Source organism: Sceloporus occidentalis, unplaced genomic scaffold (genome assembly GCF_023333645.1).
Source record: "Sceloporus occidentalis isolate IW3139 unplaced genomic scaffold, rSceOcc1.0.p SCAF_2, whole genome shotgun sequence".
Classification (NCBI taxonomy): Eukaryota; Metazoa; Chordata; class Lepidosauria; order Squamata; family Phrynosomatidae; genus Sceloporus; species Sceloporus occidentalis.
The window spans coordinates 249,866,438-249,892,229 of NW_028316982.1; the positions used below are offsets into that span (position 1 = coordinate 249,866,438).

At 40.7% G+C, this 25,792-nt stretch overlaps 1 protein-coding gene across 5 annotated transcripts in view; it reads right to left on the minus strand.

The window, feature by feature from the left end:
* The window catches only part of DDX10 (DEAD-box helicase 10), a 230,579-nt gene that overhangs the window by 60,862 nt on the left and 143,925 nt on the right, over positions 1-25,792 (minus strand). For all 5 annotated transcript variants that reach the window (XM_089512692.1, XM_089512696.1, XM_089512693.1 and 2 more), the window contains exon 16: positions 22,120-22,176. In XM_089512692.1, the coding sequence (XP_089368818.1) occupies positions 22,120-22,176 (57 nt within the window). The remainder of the gene's footprint in view (positions 1-22,119; positions 22,177-25,792) is intronic.

The window sequence follows — 25,792 nt, forward strand, 5'->3', positions numbered from 1 at the left end:
ATCTATTTCAGAAAAAATAAACATAAGGGCCATTTTCTCCAATCTTGCACTGCTGTGAGTTTCAGTTACACATCACAAGCCAGAAGGGTTCCCAGCTGCGTAAAGTCTGCAGGCTAAGGAAGAGAGCAATCAAGAGCAGATCTTCAGAGAGGAGAAACAGAAAACATGCAAGTGACACTTTATCTTTAGAAATTCCAATCATAATTCAAGAAAACATGACGCTGCAGTAGAACTAATCCATCTGTTCCATTCTGAAAGGGCTGTTGGGGGATATGAGGTAATTGAGTTCTGTAAGGTAGCGAGTCATCTACAAATTTAATATAACAACTGAGACTGTTTAGTTCTAAAGCATATGGCTGTTTAATCTAAAACAAAAAAAAGTTGCAACTGAAAGTGGTTTAGCTGCTCAGATTTGTACATGAAGGGAATCAAACAGCCAAGGATGTTACACCTCCAAATGAGCAGAGCAAATTCTGTCAAATAACAATACAGCAGTGAACTCTGCCACATGTTATGACACTGAAAGATTAGGAAAGAAAAGACTTTCCCCCTTAAGACAGCATACAAATTAACTGCCTTCCTAAATATGAAAATACTATGTCAAAAGTTACAATTACAATATATTGATTCTAATGCTGTTGTTGTTGTTTGCCTTGAAATTGTTTTCAGCTTATGGTGATCCTAACGGAAACCTACCATGGGGGTTATCTTGGCAAGATTTGTTTGGAAGAGATTTACCACTGCCTTCTACTGAAGCTTTGGGTGTTGATTTGCTAAGGGCCACACACTAGGTTTCCATGACTGTAGGGAGGTGAACCCTAGAGCCTTAGCCCAGCACTCAAGTCACCACACTATGCTGGCTCTCACTGGAATTTGCCTTCCATTCTGTATAGTTGCTACTAGTAAAATTCAGAAACATACAGTATATACTCATGTACAAGTCGACCTCATGTATAAATAAGTCAAGGGAAGGTTTCAGGATCAAAATCCTGGATTTTGATATGACCCGTGGATAAGTCGACGGTAAAACGTAGGGGGCTATAAGGAAGGATGGAAAGGGGGAAATACTACTACTGTCCCTCCTTCACCTTCTCTGGACCTCTCCCAACTGATTCCCAGGTGCTGGAGGAGAGGTTTTAACATTAGATTGAGAAAGGAAGCAAGTGTATTGCAAAATGGACTGGAGAGAGAAGCAAGTGGTTTTAAAAGGGCAGTTTTTTCCATAGGAAGCAAGGTCTTGCAAAAGGGACGAGCGAGAGAGAAACAAGTGGATTTAAATGAGGAGTTTTTTCCAATAGGAAGCAAAGGCTTGTAAAACGGACTGGACGGGGAAGGAATTGGTGTTCAATGGAGATTGGGGCATCAGGCTTGCTTGCTTAAGACCTTTCTAAGCACTACTTGATGTACTGGTCCTTATATAAATCTACCCAAAATTTTAGGGTCAATTTCGGGGCATAAATTTCTCGATTTATAGTCAAGTATATACAATAGCTGTCCTAGGCGGGTTACACACTGCCATTAAAGTACGCACTGAGTGCGTACTAGGGTTAGGGAGGTGCGGTGCTTCCGCACCTCCCTAACCCTAATACGCGCTCTGTGTGTAAAAAATGATGGCGGCCGTTCCAGACGGCCGCTGCCATTTTTACGTAGCGGACGCTGTGCTTCCGCACGTGTCGCAGCAGCTATGACGCCGCGAGTGCACCAGCGGTGCTTCGCAGCGTCATAGCCGCGCCGCGAGAAGGAGCTCCATTTGGGAGCTCCTTTTTTGCTCCACAAGGGAGTCGCGCGGTTTGGCTGCTGTGACTCCCTCGCGGAGCAAACAGCAGCGCCGGGAGACCGCCGCAAAGCAGCGGTTTGTAACCCACCCTAGTCTGGAATATCAGCACGTAAAGGGATCTTCAAGCAACTTTGAGACTAACTGTATGAAACAAGTTGTAGCATAAGCTTGTGTAGACTTGGCCTACTTCCTCAGATGCATGGAACTATCTGTGAGGCGAGGGCTGAGAGAAGTCTTGGATGGCAAAGGGCATAATATTTTTTGTCAATGGCAAAAAGCAGATATTACTCTCATTGTAGTCAGATTTTCAATGGCAGTAGTTTATTTTTCCCTACAAGAATATGACAACTATTAACAAATATGGAAGCAAATACTGGTGGTTCTTGGAAAAGTTACCATACCTTTTGCATTGCAACTTCTAGAATCCCTCAGTAAGGATGGGAGCTATGGTCCAAAAAGGTAACTGTTCAAGTTCTGCATTTAGGCACACATTAGCAGAATCTGCTACATAGTTGCAGATACACTAAATGGATTATTCTGTGCTTCTAATCTACCATGTTATTCCCAGAAACAGTGGGCGACATCACCCCATCATTGGTATTGGAGTATAATAGTCTGGTCAGCTGTTGTACATGGATTGGGGCAGTTCTTTGCCACTGGAGCCAAATGTTTGTTGCTGGTTTGATCATTAAAGTCGCTTAAAATGCCCAGTGTTTGGTGCTTGCATATGTTTAGCCATGTTCTCATCTGCATCTCCCCTAATTTATTGAGGAGCCATTGATTATCATGGCTATACATCCAAGGGGGCAATGAAGGAGTAGTCTTAAAAACGTAGCAAGAAATGCAGGGTTTCTTTTCCTATAACACAATCAGCATACATTATTGAGATAATGATACTGTGTGATAGCTTTCAGAAGTAAACCTAATCTCCTTTATGGATTTTCATCTCAAAGAGCAGCTAAATGGTAAATCGATTGTCTAAGCATAAATTGACTCAGACTGCAATTAGTGATTATTCTTTTTTGTCTGTATGTGATTTGCTTTGCTGACACAACTTTAAAACAGTCTTGTAGAAACCATGGACATTTATCTCAGAGAACTGTGCAAAGCTAAGGGGGGAAAAAGAAAGGAATGTTTGAATAACCCCATTTTTAAGATAATAAAGTAAAAATATGCAACTGACTCTGAGGTTCACAACGAATGCACCCAGGCAGGAAGTCCATTAAGAAAAAAAGGACAATTTTGCTGCTAGAGGCAAATGATATAATGGCTCCTTGACCATTCCATGAATAAAAATCAACAAGGTTGGCAACTGAATGTTCACATAAGGTAGCACATAAGCATCATATTCTCTACTGGAAGGCAAAGGGCAGGTCGTATGCTGCCCAACTCTGTCTCCTAGTATGTAGCCACTATTCCCTGGCTGGCCTTGCATGAAATCAGGTTATGATAAGATTAGTCCTCAGCACATAGATCACAGAATCATAGGCGTGTTATAGACCGCCAAAAAGCGGCGGCCTGCACCCGCCCCTTTCCCCGCCGGATCGGGGCCTCAATGGTCAGAGCGGCAGCCGCTGAGGCCCCGATCCGCCACTTTCCGGGCCGCGAGGAAGGGGCAAAAGGCCCTGGAAAGGACACCCCGCGGCAGTGGGGAGAAGGAGAAAGGGGCCGCTTGGCCCCTTTCTCCTCTGCGTCGCTGGGCGCAGCCATCTAAAGGCTGCGCCCAGCGACGCAAACCTGAAAGGAGCTCCGAAACGGAGCTCCTTCCGGGGCCGCGGAAAGGGCGCACTAGGCGCCCTCGCATGGCCCCACTACGTCACAACCGCACCGCCCCGTTTAGAATCATAGAATCATAGAATCATAGAGTTGGAAGAGACCACCAGGGCCATCCAGTCCAACCCCCTGCCATGCAGGAAATCCAATTCAAAGCATCCCTGACAGATGGCCATCCAGCCTCCGTTTAAAGACCTCCAAGGAGGCCTTTAGAGGCGGCGCGGTCGTGACGTAGTCATGGCGGTGGCCGTATGGAACGGCCGCCACCATTTTGTGCGCGCTCCGTGCGTCCTAGGGTTGGGGGCGTCCGGAAAGGACACCCCTTTCTAACCCTAGCATGCGCAGAGCGCACACTTTTAGGCCCGTCTGTAACGGGCCATAGAATCATAGAGTTGGAAGAGACACAAGGGAGTGTGTTCCACTGTTGAACATCCCTTACTGTCAGGAAGTTCCTCCTAATGTTCAGGTGGAATCTCTTTTCCTGGAGCTTGCATCCATTGTTCCAGGTCCTATTCTCTGGAGCAGCAGAAAACAAGCTTGCTCCCTCCTCAATATGACATCCCTCCAAATATTTAAACAGGGCTATCATATCACCTCTTAACCTTCTCTTCTCCAGGCTAAACATACTCAGCTCCCTAAGTTGTTCCTCATAGGACATGCAGGGACGTAGCCAGGATTTTAGGAAGGGGGGGGGGGGGGTCCAGACTAAGTGCCACCATTATAATGGGGCTTGGGCGCGGCGGCACAGCAGCACACACCATTCATTTTCCTAATGGAAGGGGGGGGTCCGGACCCCAACACCCCCCCCCCCCGGCTACGTCCCTGGGACATGGTTTCCAGACGCTTCACCATTTTAGTCACCCTCCTTTGGACACGCTCCAGTTTCTCAATGTCCTTTTTTAATTGCGGTGCCCAGAACTGGACACAATATTCCAGGTGAGGCCTGACCAAAGCAGAATACAGTGGTACTATTACTTCTCTTGATCTAGACCAGTGGTTCCCAAACTCTGGCCTTCCAGGGATTTCGGACTTTGGCTCCCTGAATCCTAGGCCATTAGCTAAGAAGGCTGAGGCTTCTGGGAATTGAAGTCCAAAAACCTGGAGGAGCAAAATTTGGGAACCACTGATCTAGACACTATACTTTTATTGATGCAGCCTAAAATTGCATTGGCACAGCACAAGTTCACATAACATAGGGTTCTTGAAAAGAACTCATGCTTGCCCTTCTATCTCACCTGGAAACTGCTCTTCCTCCTCAATGATATTTGCATCAATATGCAATCTTAAAAGAAGATGTAAGAACCTACTCACAAGCTCTGGATGTTGAATATTCAAGTTCAGATAGAGGAAGTTGCAATTCAAACACTTCATTGTTCTGAATCACTTTAAAACAAATTTCAACAGGAAATAGTAATAATAACCTTCCAAGTTGACAGCTTGTGTTTATCTGACTCCCATGGGTACCAATTTTTAATTAAATCCATTTATTTTCACTATATTTAAAAAAATCCACTGCTTTGGAAAGCTACTTTTATCACAACTTGTAATAAAGGTATCCTGATCATGCGTCAGACACTTTTGATAGAGGGGAAAAAAGCAATTATCTCTTTATAACCACGATTTGCAAACTGTGCTAGTACAGTCTAGCATAGAGGTACGCTATATAATTCTATAAATTATGGGGTTTAGCAAAAGTCTGTTCACATAAGATAGCACATAAGAGAGTTACCAAAAGATCTGTACAGAAATGTCATATGAAAAATAATAGCAACATCACTGGAAGCCCGGACTTATGAGGAACAACTTAGGAAGCTGGGTATGTTTAGCTTGGAGTAGAGAAGGCGGAGAGGTGACATGATAGTCATCTTTAAATATCTGAAGAGATGGTATCTAGACAATGAAGCAAGCTTGTTTTCTACTGCTCCAGAGAATAGAATATGAACTAGTAGATTCAAATTACAAAAAAGAGATTCCACTTAAACATTAGGAAGAATTTCTTTCTTTACTATAATGACTTTTCAACAATGGAATAGAGTGATGGCGAACCTATGGCACGCGTGCCAGAGGTGGCACTCAGAGCCTTCTCTGTGGGCACATGTGCCGTCACCCCAGCACAGTGCTTGCCAGAGTTTGTTACTAGAAAAAGCCAGAGAGACATGGCACTTTGCAATAAATAAGTGGGTTTTGGGTTGCAGTTTGGGCACTCGGCCTCGAAAAGGTTCACCATCACTGGAATAGACTGCTGGGGTAGATGCGCTCTTTCTGCTTGGAGGTTTTTAAACAGATATTGTGTGGGCATCTCCCAAGAGTGCTGTACTTTGCATTCCTGTACGGCAGGGGGGTTGGAATAGGTGGCCCTTATGGCCCCTTCCATAATTCTATGAAATCTAAGGGGAAAGTGCTTAGATTCTAGGTAAGTTATAAAAACTTAGCAAAACCAGGTACCGTATTTTCAGGCGTACAAGACGACTTTTTAATCCATGAAAATGTTCTTCAAAGTGGGGGGTTGTCTTGTACGCCGGTTTAAGTCCCGGCCTGCTCCCACCTTCCCAGGCCCAGGCCTTCGCAGGGGTCTGGAAGGAGCGTGGCCGCAATTGCGGCCGAGCTGCTCCCTCCTTCCAGGCCTCTGAGGAGGCTGAGGCCTCTGCAGAGGTCGCGAGGGAGCGCGGCCGGTGCGAGCACCACTGGCCTGCTCCCTCCTTGGATTTGGAAGAGGGGTAGTCTTATACAGTGAGTATATCCCAAACTCTATATTTTAACAAGAAAAGTTGGGGGTCGCCTTATACACCCAGTTGTCTTATACGCCGGAAAATACAGTACTTCAAATTCTGATTGTCTTATTTTAAAGCATATGTCTGACTACAGTGGGCCCTTGGTATCCTTTAGGATTTGCTTCCAGGATTCCTCATAGATGCCAAAGTCCATGGGTGCTCAAATCCCATTATATATATAATGGTGTAGTAAAATGGTCTCTTATATAAAATGGTAAAATCAAGATTTGCTTTTTTGGATGGGGGATATTTTCAAAACTGTAGATGGTTCAACCCTTGGATGCAGAATCCATGGATGTGGAAGTCCAATTGTTTTGCATCACTATGATTAAACATCAGATCCCCTGATCTTGGAAGTTAAGCATGGTCAGTCATGGTTAGTCCTTGAATGGGAAACCACCAATGAATACTGGGTTCTGTAGGCTGCATTTCAGAGGAAGGAACTGGCAAAACCACTTCTGAGTATTCCTTGCCTAAGAAAACCCTATGAAATTCATGGGATCGCCAAAAGTCAACAGGCAACTTAAAGGTGGCACATAGACATACATGATAAAACCACCAAGAACGTCTTGTGCCAATTCTACTTTAATGTGACACAATTGTGAAGCAGAAAGAACAAGATACATTTTCAAAATCTCTCAAAGAACCTTAACAAATTTGTTCACAGGCTGTTCCAGCAGCTGGAATACTAATGACCCTAGTAGCAAAAATTAATTTGAATAATCATTCTAAAATAATTAGCAAGCACAAGGACAATGTTTTGTTTTATTACTGATTATAATGATTATCTTTTCAGAGCTACCACTTACCAGCAGTACAGACAGTGACTGTTAGTAGATCACATAAAAATGCAAGCCACAAACATCCATGGGGGAAGAAGGAAGAACAGCAAGTGCAGTGCTCTCATTAAAAACTTGAGGAAAGGTTCTTTGATCTTAAAAAAACAAACAAACTGCTGAACACTACCAAATTAAAAGGGACAAAGATACTATGGCTTGTTTAACGCAAATCAAGTCTTAAATCCTGTAATGTTCGTAATAAATTGTGATGTGAAGGTGATTATGCCAATCCTTATAGTGATCTCACTCCAAAATTCAAGGCAGCTCTTTTGATCTGTATAAACAAGCTAGTTCTATGTAGGTCTTAATTGCCCATTTGAGATAAAACCACTCCATAACACATTGCAGTACAGTAGGAAAAAGCTTACTATAAAAGTTCCTTAGAAAGTCTATTAAGACCCCAAGCTATTGTGAGGATTGCAACTAAATCCAGATGCTATAGGGAAAGATTAAGCAGGTTAGCAGATGACATGTTTATCCATTTTGCCAGGGGTTTCAACTGTGCATATCCTTGATCCACCACATTACTGCTTAAAATTGTGTGTTCAGCTTTATTAAAGGACATCAGTGTCAGGATTCTAAAGCAATGTTAAAGAATGTCTTCTCAGGGATAGCACTCCCCAGTTGCCACAGGGCTGACCACAGAGATTTGTATGGGATGAGTACTTCATAACTTACTCATAAATGACCTGGATTTAGGTCTGAGTTGTAAGGTGGCCTGGTTCTATGATGGCAATAAATTATTTGGAGTGGTGAGAAAACAGGAGGATTGTGTAGTATTCCAGAAGGATCTCTTAAAACTGGAGGAATGGGCAGTAAAATAGGAACTCTGGCGGGTTACAGACCGCCCGTTTGGGGTGGGCTGCACCCGCCCCTTTCCCCGGGGTATCGGGTCTTCAGCTGCCAGAACGGCAGCCACTGAGGCCCCGATCCGCCGCTTTCCGGGCTGCGGGGAAGCGGCAAAAGGCCCCTTCCCCGCAGCCTGGAAAGGGGTGTCCTTGGGGCTTCAAGCCCCAAGGACACCCCGCAGCGGTGGGGAGGAGGAGAAGGCTGCGCCCAGCGGACCAAACCACTTCACGTCTGCGCCGCCCCGTATAGAGGCGGCGCGGCCGTGATGTACTCATGGCGGCGGCCATCTGGAACGGCCGCCGTTGGAGGTGCGGAAGCACCGCACCTCCCTAACCCTAGTACGCGCTCTGCGCGTACTTTAATGGCGGTGTGTAACCCGCCTCTGATTCAAAGGAAGCAGGCGGTATCAGGGAATCCAGACTTTATTGATGATCTCAGCTGGCAGAAAGAAAGGGATCTTGGGATACCCGTATATGATGTCTACATTTCTGCTACCTGCCTTTAAAAATTATACTGTAGAACTAGAAAACGTACAGAAACAGACAACCCAAATGATCAAGAAACAGGAGTAACTCTCCTACAAGGAAAGATGACAATATTTGGCCCTGGACATATGAAGGAGGTATCTAAAATTGTGTATGATGTAGAAGTAGAGAGAAACTGTTCTCCCTCTTGCAATATTAGAACCTGTGGCTATTTAATGAAGCTAAAAGGTGGGCGGTTCAAGACAGATAAAGAAAACATCCTTTCACACAGCACATCATTACACTCTGGAATTCACTGCTGCAAGATGTAGTTATGGCTGCTTGCTTAGGTGACTTTAAAAAGAGACTTGATAATTCATAAAAGATGAGCCCCTTAATAGCAACTAGTCAGAATGCTATATATCACATGTTATAGCAGAGGCAGAAGGCCTCTGTGTAGGGCCAATAGCCTAAAGGCACCAGATCCTATCTGATCATGGAAGCTATGCAGGGTCAGGTTAATTGGATGGGAGACCGCTAATGAATACCAGGTGCTTTAGGCTATATTTCAGAGGAAGAAACTGAAAAAACCACCTCTTGAGTATTCCTTGCCTAAGAAAACCCTATGGAATTCATGGGGTTGCAGTAAGTCAACAGGTGGCTTGAATGCATGCACACAGACACAGACCTCTGTATATCAGCTGCTGGAGATCACAACATGGAGAGTGCAGCTACACCTGTGTCAGCTGGATGCTGGACGACATAAGCCTCTGGCATGAACTAACACAGCTCTTCTTACATTTTTCTAAGACAGTTATACACTTCTAAATTAATGAAGATATGGGTCATTTTTTATAATGGAACAAGAACCAGGAATATTGATTTGTGCAGATGTGAACTGTGAATAATTTCAAAACTGACAGTGTAATGAAGAGTAATGACAAAAATAGAATCAACTTGACCAAAGAGATCAGAATTAAATTTGAAATACTGTAAAATACCTGAAAGGCAATAAGTCTTGTCTACGCTAAACTAAGCAAGGTTGGCCATAGTTAGTACTTGGATGGGACACTGCCAATGAATACCAGGTGTTGTAGGCTATATTTCAAAGGAAGGAACTGGCAAACCACCTCTGACTATATGCTGCCGAAGAAAACGTTATGAAATTCATGGGGTTACCATAAGTTAACTGGTGATTTGAAGGAGTGCACACACAATATAATATATTATAATATAAATATATTATAATATAATATAAATCAACTCCTTCTATTCTTATTTTAACAATGGGCTTGGGAATGGAACTGGGTTGATGATAATGAAGAGTATGACCTTTTTGATGTTGAGAACTGGTATGGGACAGTTGCTAACAAACTGAGCGATGGGTATGGAAGCCTCTGATTTGAAAAGTGCATCTGCCATGAACTTACACATGGCCTCATTTCATGGCCTTATTTCAATCCACCTTTTTCATATGTGTGTGTGTGACCTTCTTTATTGAGTTGTTGTAACAAAAAACACAAGATAATGGAAATTCGTTGGTTTAAACACTTAAAAGGGTTATACAAATATGATATATTTTGGAGTATCAATGCATATCCCACTAATATCCAAGTACCAAATTAGGCTTGATGTTAAATGTGTAATGACAATTAATGCAGCTAGTTTTCAATCTGAAATAGCAGCCACAAAGTAAGAGAGGCTAGGCCTTCCCCCCTGACCTCATATCATAGTATCTCTCCTCAAAAGTTCTAGGTATGTTAATTGCAATGACACAATTAACTCTAATTTGATCTAGATATTTGTTTGATGGGAATATGAAATAGGGTTCTATCTATTGCAGCCTTGGAAAATTGTTGATGGGGTGGATATCTCTGGATATCTTCAAGAGGCTGGACGACTACCTGCTGGGGCTACTTTAGCTGGAGATCTTGTATTGGTGCATGAGGTTACCTCTGAACTCTATGATTCTATAATTCTAAAGTATTTTTGGACTACTGCTTACAAAATCCCTGGAATGGTTGAAGGTTTGGGGAATGGCAGTGCAAATACTAACACTTCTAATCTGTGGTCTATTGTGGGAATGTCCTGGCCTGAGGAAGATCCATTTGGCTTCTTCTAATGACACTCTGATAAAATGTTTTATTTCTGACAGGCCTAAAGATCTGAAGGTACATTTCTGACTTTCTTACAAGTATGCTTTTGCAGTTTGTTTATATTATCTGCTTGTAATTTTGTTTAGCTTCCAGTTTTCACTATGTATTCTGTTGATTTGGCTTTTAAAAAAAGTGTTTTGGATCATCATGTGAGCTGGCTTGAGCTCTTTATGCTGAAATCAAAGGTTAGAACAAAAGTGTGGAGAAGACATACTCATGAACATTTGATGAATATACATTGTGTAGAGGACAACAATGTTAACCCAGGCAGCCCAGGAAGTCTTCTACATGCTTACTAAATGTGCAAAGCTGCTGTTACTGATGCTTGTTTGAACCTGCCTGTAATCAGTACAACCAGGAGTACTGCATTTTGAGAGATACAGTTTATAAGCAAAAACTACCTGGGCATAGACAGCATTACAGAGCTACGTAGCAACTCTCCCATAAGGATTAGGTTTATAAATAAATTTTAGCCGTGGCTCAGTTGCCTGACAACAGATTCTTGCAGAGCCCACTTCAGCGGTTCACTCCCCAATTACCATATCTCCATTGTCAATAAGATCAAGTCCTATCACAGCCACAAATGGTTTCATCACACCCATCACTCAGCTCTCAGTGCTTTGAATCTGGATTTCGATGTCAGACTACAAAGTACATTACAAAGAGACATAAAACATTAATTACAGTATGTAGAGTTTCTACGTATAGCAATCATAGCTTTACCCCCTAAAAATAGTACAATGATGATCACTAAGACACAACACACCAAGCTATAATACTCTTATTTATTTTTCTATCTGTGTTGATGTATGTGCCTTCAAGTTGCCTGTCACTTTTGGCAATCCCATGAATTTCATACGGTTTTAACAGGTAAGATATACTCAGTGGTGGGTTTTTCCAGTTCTTTCCTCTGAAATATAGCTTACAACACTTGTTATTTGTTGGCAGTCTCCCATACAAATTCTAGCCAGGGCTGACCCTGCTTAGTTTCCAAATTCAGACAGGATCTGGTGCCTTTAGGGTATTTAGGTACATCTCTCTGTCTACTGTACTGTTATAGTACAATTCTCTAGATGGTGTACAAAGTGATAAAATATAAAAGACAAACCATATATGATAACTAGGGCCTGGTCCAGATGGGCGCGATAGGGTGTCCTTGTAACATGCGAGGGGCAGTGCTTCTAGACGCCCCTCGCACATGACGAGGGCATCAAAATGATGGCGCCCTGTACAGCTGGGTGCCAACATCATTATGTGATGGACGCCTAGCGTCCACACATCGCGGCGCCATTGTGACATCGCAAGTGCACCATTGGTGCACTGCGGTGTCATAATGGCACCACAAGAAGAACCTGCTTTTTGGTCTGCGAGGAAGTCCTGCAGTCTGGAGGCTTTGGCTTCCCTGCGGACCAAAGCTGGGCACCGGGAGACTGTCCTTTTTTTACAATCTGTCCTGCGCCTAGAGAATCACATAAAGCAGCACAGGAAAAGCAGCAAAAAGATAAAAGCAGCACCAAAAGTCAAAACACTGCATTTTAAAAAAAGTGAAACTAGTAACAATACTAAAGAGTGATTTGAAAGCACTTATATTATTTATTTGAATGCTTCAGATATATAAAAGTCACCTGGTACCAGAAAGACCATACTATAAGTGCCAGGTGAAAGCCTTCAGGGAGCACATTCCAGAAATCAGGTGTCATATTGGGGGAAAGCTTTCTCTGTTGTAGCCACCTGCTTTACTTGCCAAAAGCATCTGGAGGAGGGTCTTAGAGAAGAGTGTAAAATCTGGCAAGTAGATCTGGCAGGTGGTGTTCTTAGTAACCTGGTCACATGCTGTTTAGGGCTTGAATGGTTAAATGCACTTTGGAATGGTTCCAGAAATACTGGGCATCCTGTTTTGCAGTAACAGATATTTCAGGATGCTTTTTAAAGATAGCCCTAAATATAGTGCATATCAATAATCCAAGCAGGAGGTTACTAACAAAATCTGAAATTTTTCCAGGTCAGAAGAAGCCCACAGCAACTTTCCTTGTATTGCATTCCTTGCTATCAATGAGTCTCCTGTGGTTCCATGGACAGCAGCAATGGTAGTGGCAGGCATCATCATCAACACTATCACCACCATTTATACCCTGACTTTTTCCCAATCTGGCATTCAAGGCATCTTACAAAAGCTAAAACAGATAATAGCTATAATCTAAGGAAGTAGACCAAATCTGCAAAAGCATATACTACAACTTCTTTTGCACACTCAGTCTCAAAAGGTTTTACAAGATCCTTTGCATTCTTATAATGTATAATTTATACATTCCTATAGGGGCACCACTTAATGTTTACAATATGCCTGATAAAGAACTGTTTGAGGGTACCATAAAAAACTGGAGTCTCAAAAGAGGATGCCATTTCTCAACCTGAGGCCACAGTGAGATGCTAAATTGGGATTACTGTGGTGAATTAAAATGGTGGCTCCCAGACTCAGCTTCACAACACTCACTGGAACAAAATGCCAGTTAAATAGGGGTCCAGAGTAAATGTCAGGTGTCAGTTTTGCTTGGATTCTGGTTACTATCGAGCTGGTGTTAAGCTAGGGGAAAAGTCACAATGCTCGACATTAGGTAAGAATGTGTAGATCTATGTTTTGCACTTTGGCATCCATTCCCATTTCTGCTTCCACTCATATGTCATTACCTTACCATTCTTTCTACTCATCTTTGATGTACCATTCCAATACAATTGCCATCACTCTGCCCTCTTTCAAGAGGTATGTATCTCCTAAGTGTGTATTTAACCTGATTTTTCAATATAATTTCCCCTCCTGTGATATCTTAATAAGATAAAATAAGTAACAATGAGCATCTGTGGGGTTTTTTAGCCATGACACTGCAAGATATATTGGAAAGCTACATTTAAAGCTTTTTTGTTCTGGATGCCACAATTAGAGAAGCTGTGATCATATATAAAGTCGGTAAGATTAGACACCATTTTTTATACACCATGGTATAAAAATAGACTCCAAGATCTCTATTATTTCTCTTTTGTTGGCTTGAATATAATACTGTAAAAAATTTCACCTCCAGATTCCACACTGAGTTGGATAATCTCTTTCCTTTTTATTAACCTACTGCCTCTAACAAGACTGCTGAAATCTGTCTTTTGTGCAGAAAGTTATATTCTGTGATATGCAAAGTTTCTGAAAGAAGTTCAAGATAAGGATATAAATCCTTGCCCTAAGTGTAAATGCTTTCACAAATCATGAAATCATGATAAGCAGTTCTATAGTGTCTGCTATTTATTCAGCATAATTCTTCAAAACATCCTGTAACGGTCTGGCGTTTTATGTGGAAATATGTTTCCATCCAGATAAGAACCTCTGGATGTTGAAGGCACTCTGCAGTCCACCATGCAAAGAAAAGAAATGGACTCCAATACATATTTTAAAGAACTAGGCAAGAGTCCCTGGTTGCAATGAAATTGGAAGTGCAGTAAACTTGATTAAAGACTGTGAACACATGTTTACTACAGTTTGGTGGGACACTGCTATCAATCTGGTTCATATACTTCCTGTGATCTATTCTTAAAAATCCCAGCGAAACTAGGAAAAATCCCATCCCTCCTTCTCCTCCTCCTTTATTTTTTTATATCCTGCCCTTCTCCCAAGACTGGGACTCAGGGCACCTTACAATATTAAAAAACAGTACAGTTAAAAGCATACAAAATAATACATTAAAACAGAATTAAATTACTATAATAATTAAAACAAACTGTTAAAATATAAAATAGTTTTAAAAGATAAAAATGTTTATCTTGACTACTGTATATACTCGACTATAAGTCAACTTTATAAGTTGAGGATAAAACCTAAGGGCATGTAAGAAAGGATCTAAAGGATGAAGCAAAGGAAAACAACGCAAAGAAAAAACTATGCATACCGGCCATGAAAACCTTCGACCTCACAATGCCAAAGAACTTACAAAACTGCAGGAGGCATAACTGTTTGTGTTCACAGTGAAGGATGGATGGATGAAAGAATAGAGGAAGGTCAGTGCTTCCAGGACATATTACACTCTTGCCTTTCACCAGGGGATGTTTTCTATTTTTATGAGAGTTAAGGTACAGTATTTACATTGACTTGGGGATAATTCGACTCACATTTTTGGGGTCAATTTTTTCACTAAAATTTCTAGACTTATACATGAGTATATACAGTAATCTTGTTGGAGGGGTGAAAATACCAACTGAAGGGGAGGTGAATAGGGGGTAGTTTTGGAAAAGTTTTTCTTTTGATCTACAGCTCCTAGAATCCCCCAAAGGTACTAGGTAAGGGAATCTGATAGTCCAACAAGGAACTTTTCTGAACAATATGTCTGTCTGGTCCAGAACCTAAGAAATCACCTATCAAGTAACATATCACTCTTCCCCCACTTTGTGAATGCTTTGTTGCTATATATTCCTTGTCTACATAAGTAATAAGCATGGAGGCAGAATAAATGTGTAACAATACATATTTTGGGATCTACAGCCATAAATTATAGCATGGAAAAGTCAAGTGGAGAAAAGCAACACGTCTAAAACTGAGCTTTCTAAACTGGAGAGGCAGCAAATACACTCCATCCAGAGTTTAGAATAATCAATTATGCAGCCTGTTACAAACACTGAGAGAATATATATGGATGGCACTGAAATGGAACAGACAGCTCTCTAATTAAGTCAATGAGGAAGTAGGGGGACAACAAGACTAAGAGATATAAAAGGAAGGATCTTTATACCAAGTAAGAAAAAGAATTACCTGAGGACATGTTGAAGTTCCAGTTGGAGAAGAGGAAGGAGTCAACGTATGAACAATGTAATTGCTGTGGAAACATGGCCAATGTGTTTGAACGAGGGGGGGGGGGGGCAGAGAGCTGAGGCATAGGAAAAAATGGGGGAAAGGGAACACATGTTGGTAACACTATTTTATCTTACTGCTATAGATTCCATTTGCAGGAGATAATATGTATTTTTTTTTGGGGGGGGGGGTTCCTAAGGGAACCGAGTTACTCCCTGAAACATTCCAGGCTTCATCCCATCATTTCCAGATTTCCTTTTCAAATATGGTAGGATTTTAGCCCTTTGTAAACATGGTTAACAAAAACATTCTCTCTCTCTCTCTCTCTTCTTCTTCTTCTTCTCTTTTCCCCTTTTTCTTTTATGCCTTATGTATGTGCTACGTCTATGTTATGTTTGAATTGTTTGATTGTATATATGTACTTTTATACACCTTTTTAAAAATTCAATAAAATCATTAAAAAAACATGTAGGCAATGCTCCTTCTAGTTGCTCAGCTTGAATTATTTTTCTTTCTACTTTCCATTGCTCTGCCCAATGGATATAAAGACTAGGGCATAATTAGCAAGCACTAAGTACTTGCTCTTAAAATCAACTTTAAAGAAAAGTAATAGAATTAAATACATTCCAACATATTAAGTTACCTAAATTAAAACTACCTAACAAGGATTTACACACACACACACCCAAATATCTATGTATCATTTAGATCAATGCTTATTAAGCTATCTTATGTTGGGGACCAGAAGGGGCTTTTTCCTTAATGTGTTATCGACTGGGACTATATTTGTATTTGTATTCATTTCTTTCTTTAGGGAAATTTGCTGTAGATCAGCAGCCAAAAGCTCTCAGACTGGCACCTGTCCATAAAACACTGCTTTAGACAACATAGATAGCAATGTAACAATAGCATTTACATTTCTATACCATTTCATACTGAACTAAGCAGTCGCTAAGTGGTTTACAATGTGTAACCCAATTGTCCCCAACAAGTTGGGTACTCACTTTACCAACCTATCAAAGGATGGAAAGCTGAATCGACCTTAGAGCCCTCAGTATCGAACTCACAATGTTGTGGCTGCAGTATGGGCATTTAAACAGTGCACCAGCAGGTAAGATTGTTACTTTTTAGTGTAAAATATTGTTGAGGGTATCATTGGGTCAATTTCCTATTTTTCAGTTAACAACAACAACAACTACTACTACTACTACTAAAAGGTCCTAACAGCATGTTAACAATGCTTTCCGCTGTAAGTAATGAGTAATAACTAATGATTTACTTGAAATACATCTGTAGCTTTAGCGATCAACATTCCAATTTCTGTGTAAATACACACACACACTAGGCAAATTCCTGCATGAAGTGGGCATGCTGCAGGAACAACCTGCAGATCATCTGAACTGACAAACCTATTACATCACTGGTTGACTGAATAAACTGATAAGACGATGTTGTCATGATCTGTTCTGATCACATTTAACTTGCAGTTAAGAGCTTTCCTTCTTGTGGATTTAGGACTTTGAGACACAAAGAACAAACCAGCACTTTAAAAAAAATAGAAGTAGTTACTTCTTTTCTAATAGCCAGTGATACTTTTATACCTTCTTTCCGGTGTATTAAATCTGAAAGCCCACATGGGGCTCCTTGATCCTGATCCAAGGTGAACTGTGAAAGTCTTCATGCAACGGTGCTGAAACTAGAGGAATTTCTGAAGCAAGGAAGAACTCTAAATGAATCCCTTAGGCTCCTGTCAGTTTGGGATTGGCTTCTGTATACATCATCTTTGGCTCTCTTGGACTCTCACAGGAACTTGACTCCTGGTTCCAAGCTGTCAAATTCTCTGACTGGCTGCCCATTTGTGTGCTCTTTTGCACTCCCAGACCAAAGACACAGTTATTTATAGCTCTGAGATAAGTGGGAAACCTCAGAGGTAATATGCCATTCACTGCACCATAAGCCAACAAAAGACATTCTTCATTAAGCTAAAGATGAATGTGTGTAACAGCTAGTAGAATCTGTACAGAGCCAGAGATACAAGAGATATATCTAAAGCACTTCTTGCACTTAAAAACTTGAGAGGAGCTCTGCTGGATCAGATGAAAGCTGGTGTAGCATTTTATCCACATAGTTCTCAACCAGCCACTCCAAGGGAAAGCCTACAAGTAGGGCATGGACGCAATGACCCTCTCCCACACCACAGTTTGGCTTGAGAACCATGTGTAAGTCTTCCTTAGTGCTTCACTGACCTGCTCCAGTCACCAAAAAACATGGACAGCAATAGTAAAACTTACACTAAAACAAAATGATGCTGATACAATAAGCTGAAAGAAAAGCAGTTCAAATAGTCTTTTGGAAAATTACAATAATATTTTAGAAAAATGATACCAGGCTTAACATTCCACAATGTAGAACATTATCATTGGATATTAATAGATGTTTATGAAATTGTTTTTCTCCCTAAAAGGCATATTCAATATATCAACACTTTCAAAACAATGTTAAAAGATGGGCACCATCCAATTCTGATTAATTATAGGTGTTAGATTAATTTACTATGTCTGTTTTATTTCAATGTACAGTCAGCCCTTCACATTTGCAGCTTTGATTATTCACGGATTTGATTAATATAATCCTGCTAGAAATCACTAGGTCCTCCAGTGAGATTTTGCTGGATGTTAACCATAGGACTGACCCTGCAAGTTTGTTGTTGTTTTTTCCAAAGTGTTATGGCCCTTTTCTAACTAGAGCTAGGAAGCTTTACTTTTTGGACAACTTCCAGAAGCCATGCTGACTGGGGACTCTGGGGACTGTCATTCAAAGAAGGAACTTTTTCCAAGCTCTTAAGTTTTTCCAAGTTTTTAAAAGTTTTTCCAAGTTTTTAAAATAATTTCATATGGTTTTTGTTTTGTTTTTTGCTGCCTTTCTCCCCAAAAAGGAACCCAAGGCAGCTCACAATATATTCTATTCACTATATGCTTGTCTTGGCTTAATATTCAGCACTAGATAAGCAAGGAATTGCCTCTTCGTTTTTGCCCAGCTTTTAAAGGAGCTGTCCAAAGTGCTGGACCCTATCTCCAAAGTGGCAAGAGGATGTAGAACCTCAGGATAGATTCACCACACTTCAAGACAAAATTTGGTGCTTTGTGTTCTGCTTTTTTCCAGCTCAGGGAAGAGGAAGATTTTGCCTCCTACAGTCACGTTCCAGCTTGTTTTGGGGAGCAACATCAGCTAAGCAGCATACATTTTATTATACAACTGTTGTTCACAACTCAGGCCCTGACAGACACAACTTGAATGTACTGCAGTTAATATACTTTTTCTGAAAGACAGCTTTGAGAGCTGCTACTCAGCACAACCAGTCCTTTCCCCTCTGTACTAAGAGCAATTCCCCCCACTTTTTGGACTACAATGTGAATGACTTTTCCAGGCCAGTCTCCTACATTTCAGTGGCAGCACAAAGAGAATACAGAAAAAGAAACAGAACAGTATTGGCAGTTTAGTCTCAAAGGAATCCAATCTTTCCTGAGTGCCAAGTACAAATCAAAGCTATTTGGATGAAACGTAATGAAATAGGTAAAGGAAATGATACACAAAATTGGACCTCCACCCTAGAAAGACATTTCACACTGTATCCCTTATACAGACTGAAAGTTTTCACAGCAATAAATATGCCAGGGCAAAATTATAAATTAACAGGTGATTTGGTGACGGGTCTGGAAACCATGCCCTATGAGGAACGACTTAGGGAGCTGGGGATGTTTAGCCTGGAGAAGAGAAGGTTAAGCCCTGTTTAAATATTTGAAGGGATGTCATATTGAGGAGGGAGCAAGCTTGTTTTCTGCTGCTCCAGAGATTAGGAAGCGGAACAATGGATGCAAGCTCCAGGAAAAGAGATTCCACCTCAATATTAGGAAGAACTTCCTGACAGTAAGGGCTGTCTGACAGTGGAACAAACTCCCTCGGAGTGCAGTGGAGTGTCCTTCCTTGGAGGTCTTTAAACAGATGCTGGATGGCCATCTGTCGAGGATGCTTTGATTTGGATTTCCTGCATGGCAAGGGGTTGGACTGGATGGCTCTTAGGGTCTCTTCCAACTCTATTATTCTACGATTCTATGATTTACATTTACCTCTTCATTGGAAGGCCTGCTACTGGGAACTATCTACTGCATATAAGCATTTAAAACTTTGGTTATAAGTAAGTTCTTTAATGTTAGATAAGTAAAATATCTTAGTCATGGCTATGTTGCATTCAAACATTTCACAGATATAAATGGACACAAACATACTAGAAAATGAAAAAAATCACTCTTGTTGCTGGGGGGAGGCACAGTATATAATGATTTAAATTACAAAGGACAGAGGGAAATAATATAAACATAGACCTAAGAACATATTACAAATTGCCTTCATGGATTTTATGCACACATACATATCAACACACCATTCCATCTCCAACAGTGATCAGCTAAATGCCCTTGAGGAGTAAGTATGGCATTTCCAAGATCAATTGTCACTAAACTTGGGCTTCTCTGTGGGTGTTCATATATGAATGAAACAAAACAACCAATATCCCTTGCTATCTATCTGCTTTTAGTATCCAGGGTACACTCTAGTGCAGGGGTGATGAAAACTTTGCTGTCCCGATGTTGCTGAATTGAAATCCCCATGCTCCCTAACTGCATAGCTAATGGTGAGAGATAATGAGTGTTGCAGTTCAGAAACATCTGAAAGACCATGTCTGCCATCCCTACTGCACTCTAACCAAACTGATCCTTCAAGGCCTACTAGCAATCATCACAACAGTCTGCAGCAATGGATTCTGTAAGTTACCACATATACTCAACTATAAGTTGAGAAATTTATGCACCAAAATGGACTCCAAAATCATGGGTACTTATATATGGGGCAATAAGTTAATACTGCTTATAAAGTTCCTAAAAGAAGTGCCCACCTTCCTCTGTAGCCAGGGATCTTTAAACAGTTCCCCGTTTGATTCCCTGAGCACTCACTCTCTCTCTCTCTCTCTCTCTCTCTGTTATCCCTCAGCCTTCCCTCACAGTTAGCGTTAACAAACAGCTGCTGAGGCAAGGGACAAAAAGAGAGAATATGCCCATGCTTATACCCCGTTTTGCAAGCCATGGGCCTTGGAAATCCTGGGGGTGAAGGGCAGAGAGAGAGAGAGAGAGAGAGAGAGAGAGAAAGGTCTGTCCCCCCTTTTGCAAGCCATGAGCCTTGGAAATCCTGGGGGTGAATGGCAGAGGGAGAGAGAGAGGTCTCTACCCCGTTTTGCAAGCCATGAGCCTTGGAGATGCTTTTGATATAAAGGGGGGGGGGAGAGAGAGAGGTTTGTTTTCCCATTTTTCATGCTGAGACTGTCACCCTTGGGAGAAGTCTAGAGAGGGAGATATAGGGAGGGAAGTGCTGCTTTGTTTCCCACGTTAGATCTTTTGTAACATGCCCCAGCGTTTGACCCTCAACTTATCCACGGGTCATATCAAAATCCATGATTTTGGCCCCCAAAACTGCCCTCGTCTTATACACGAGTATATACGGTAATTGCAAGTTGTGCAAAGGATTTTTTCTTTGTCCTCAGTTTGCTGCCAATCAAGAAGATTGAATGATCTAGTCTTAATGTTTTGAACTAATTGTTGTTCAATTCATTTTTCATTATGTTTATAATTTTAAGCATTTATCATGTTATTTTTAACTGAAATTCAGTAATCTAAAATAAGTCCTATCTTTTTACACATTTCTTAATAGCATGCCTCTCTTTTCTGGATTATTTTAATTGTTCTTTTTTCTGACTTCCCCAGCTATACAACATCTTTTTTTAAATGAGGAGAGCAGAACTTCACTTTATGTAATATGCCAAAAACAAAAGAGCTATGTCAGTGCAGTTGTCACTCTTTTCACCTCATATACATGTATAAAATCAGGAATAGATCATGGAGACTGTGCAGTCTCTCCCCACAATCCTTCTCTACTTTTGGGCCAATTACACAGGCCTGTTATTATCTCTGGCATCAGCGTTAAACATGGTACACAATGATCTAGTTCTCTCTTAACCAGGGTTTGCTATCTAGATCTAAAACAAGGTTTGAAATCATAACTAGAAAGAAAAGCTGTTTTGTGTTAACTATAGTTAAAGTAAGTGCCAACACAACACAAGTGAGGTTAAGGTTGGAGAAGGCAGGACTGCAGGCATTCATATAGGTGGGATCACATTATCATGGGAATCTATCGTAATCTAATTATGGTAAAGATTTTGGAAATATTTCATTTATGCAGAGCCATTGCAGACTTCATTGTCTTTCTTTACCGCTGTCCCCTCAGACCACCACCACCACAGAGTAAAGTTATCTGTTTTACTTTCATTCTCCTTTCTAATGATTCCCAGCATCAAATTTTCATCATGCCTGCTGCAGAACTCAGAACTGACTGTGAACTTCCAACAGTAACATCTTTTTTCAGGATAGAAACAACCTATTTAGACTCCTAAAATAGACACGATCCTCCTACATTTCACAGTATGTGGAAGCATAAAATATTAAAAGCAAAATGTTGGAGGGTATCTGGTAATATTAGGGAACATTAAGAAAAACATGACATCAAAATTGCATTATCAAAGCCACAAACAGTTTCAGTGAAAGAATAAAAAGTCTTACCTTTGCATTTCTCTTTCTGGCTTCCCTCCTAGCTGCTTTTTCTTTCAACCTTTTCTCCTGTAAGTGACAAATTAAAATAGATGAAGCTAAACTTGAAAAAAAAAGAAAATATGAAGAAGCCTAAGAAAGCCAATGGCGCACTTGTGACATACTGGCGGCGCCTGTGTACATGGGGTGCTGCCATTGTAGTGTCGCCTGCCGCCACACCACAAAGGGCCCATCTGTCCCGGGCCTAAGATTATGTAACTTGCTGATCTGCCAAGAAAAGGTGCAGTGGATGCAGGCCTCGCAAGATCAACATGTCAATAATTTTTGACTAACAGCCACAACGACATCACCACTACCTCATGTCTCCATTACCTCTGGGCTTAGTGTCAGACCCCAGAGGTATGCTGCTCTATAACCATAAGAAAACTATTGATCGAGTGACCTCAGAGTAACTGGGTTGGATTTGAGAATGAATACCCTTACCAACAATATCTTGTTGTGAGCTATCTCTAATGTAATACAAAGTATTTGGGGGGAAATGGGTCTTCGGTGGGAAACTAAGGCCTGTTACAGACTGCCAAAATAAAGCTGCTTTGGGTCTCTTTGGAGGTATGCTATTTAAATGATGCATGGGTCCTAAGAGTCCGGAGGTCGCACCAAAGCCACACTCCATTCCTAAGCACTGGAGTGCAGCTTTGGTGCAGCTTCCGGATTCTTAGGATGCATGCATCATTTAAACAGCATACCTCCAAAGAGACCCGAAGCAGCTTTATTTTGACAGTCTGTAACAGGCAAATGTCACATTAGCTTTACAAAAACCTACTCCTGATAGAGATGGAGACTTCTGGAACTAGTTTTGAAATAAAACATCTGAGACTAGGGGGTTTTTTTGATGCCGGGATCCAAGATTGCTCACGACGATTAAAAAACAGATTTTTTTAAAATGCAAAAAAGTTGTTATACAGGTTGAGTCTCCTGTATCCAAAATGCTTGCGACCAGAAGTATTCTGAATTTCGGTTATTATTATTATATTCATTTATTTGTATCCCACTCTTTTCCCAGAACACTCTCTCTCTCTCTCTCTCTCTCTCTCTCTCTGGGGGGTTGGGGGGACTTTGGAATACCTGTATTTCAATATACATACTTAATCAGATATCTTGGAGATGGGACTGAGGTTTAAACACAAAATGCATTAATTTTTCATATACACCTTACACACCTTATAATAATTTTGTGCATGAAACAATGTTGTGTACAATGAACCAACAGAAAGCAAAGGCGTCACCTTCTCAACCATCCAAGAAAAAAAAGTTTTTTGGAGTATTTCCAGTTTCAAAATTCCAGATAATGGAGACTCGACATATATTAATATATAATTAAATTGCAACATTAAAATAACTGAATTGAAATTAAATTTAAAATATGTCAATAAACAATTACAACCCTTTATTCAGTAGCCAGTCAATTGCCAAAACTCCATCTATAGGAAAGGGTTCTCCTTTCAAGTACATCACAGTGTGTAACTGTTTTAAAGTGGTCCAAGCGTTATCGGGAGAGAACACATCTTCACATGAGGTTGAACATTTGTTTTGAGTAGCTGTCCACAATACTGGTTTGCAAAGTATGTGACCAACATAACCGCAATAGATTTGTTCAGACCATTTTTGTACCAGCTGTTTTGTTGTTGTTGTTGTTTATGTTTTGTTTTGTCTAGTTAAAAAACACTGCATATGACAGGTTGCTGAAACTCAGGGACACTGTATACAACTCATCAGGCAAAAATGTCATAGAACACCTATCTTTTAGATCTTTGAGAATTCTGCAACAAAATGAGACTCTTGGGGACTACAACCTGTCATGTGCCCAATAGCTGAAAAGAACTATCTTTGGAGACAGTGGTAAAAAATTACCTATGTTTTATGTGGAATTAATTAATTTAGGCAGGATGAAACTTTATTAGCAATTCAGTTCTTCCTAGCAACACATTTTTGTCACCTTTGGTATTTTCACCTAATTGGCCTCTCATTTCCCCCCAGTACTGCAGCTGTTCTGCCTTAGGAACCACACAGCCACCCACCAACATGTACAACCTACAATGATCTAAAGTATCTTCCCTTCCAAGTTTGAATCTGCGGTTCAAAAATATCTTGTGATTAAGGGTTGTCAGTTCATTCAGCTCAATTACAATGCAAACCTACCTGATTTCTCAAACCAATGCACAAATTAAAATGCATTCAGCCATCAATATTTGCATTTTTAAAAAAACCTCGAAGGGCTGTTCACCAATGGAAAATGCACACAAAAATACTTTTGTTGTCAGCATTTTTGTACAACAACATAGATATTAGTGGAAATATTTATCTTAGGGGAAATTGAGTACAAAAATGTGCACAATATGAGAAACTGTATTAAAATGCATATAAATGTTTATGCTGAGAAAAAAACAACAACAAAACTGATGAGGAATTGAGAGAAAACAACCTAAAAATGAAAAACTGGGAAGAACTGGAATTCATATGCAATGAATTCATCCCTAATCTCAATATGACTTTGACAGGCCAATTGTAGGGTTTTTTCCTTTTGTAACCCCGTGTGCCTCTATGATTTTGAGATATAATAATATTTTCACACATCTAAGTGGACAAATGATAATTCTTACAAAAACCATGTGCAGAAATTAGAGGAACAAGAAAACAGGAACGAGATTTTCCTCTCAATATATAACTGGTAAACTGGAATTGAAACAACATTCTTATTAGCCTATTTTAAGAATGAAGATGCTAACTCATCTGCAGTGATGCAGCTCTTGTATACATCACATCTTCAACAGAACAAAACTGAGACATGAAAAACTGAAAAAACTACAAGAGGGCAAGGTATAGGAGGGACCACAGTGTACACTGCCAGTATTCACAGAGAAGTAGCAATATCACCTTGCAACTGCTGCCAAATTTTGTGGCGAAGGCAGCTTTTCTTTATAATTGTCTCTACAATGCAGGGAGAGAAAGACAGCAAGTTAGGAAAACAAAAATCAGAAAGAAACTAGTTTTTCCCTTTTTTTCAAGGTACGGAGGATCTCTATTGGGTCCCAAAATAGGGGGTGGAGTAAAATACCGTAGTGAGATTTTCTTAGTAATTTTTACAGCACAGTTTTGTTGGTGGCAGTGGAAAGACAATGTGGTGGGGCCCTTCAGGCCACTGTTGCTCATGCTTGGTCTACAGTGCACCATCCACTAGAGAACAAGGAAGAGTATCTGCTCCTAGTGTTGTGGACCTCAAAAAGAATGACTTACAATGTTCCTTCCACGGTCCCCTGCAGCTTTGTAGTGGAGAACGGATCATCTGTATTCTCATCGTGTTTTGTTTGGCATAAACCTGTACACACATACATACCCATCCCCCATCTAAATTAATATAACTTACTCTCTGAAGCATCCACTTATGGCAGCAGCACAATGGGAGTGGGGGGGAAATTTCAGGTGTGGGTCATAAACTAGTCCACATAAGACAGAGGTGATACGGCAATCCATTCCTCTTCCCTTTCTCTCCACCAATGTGTTCTGCAATTTAGGCCATTTCTTGCTACCCCAACAACTCCAACTCCAACTTGCTTCATTCTTCTGTATTTCATATAAGTGCATGGCTCCTATAAGCCAATACTCAATTTTCTACTTCCTTCAAGCC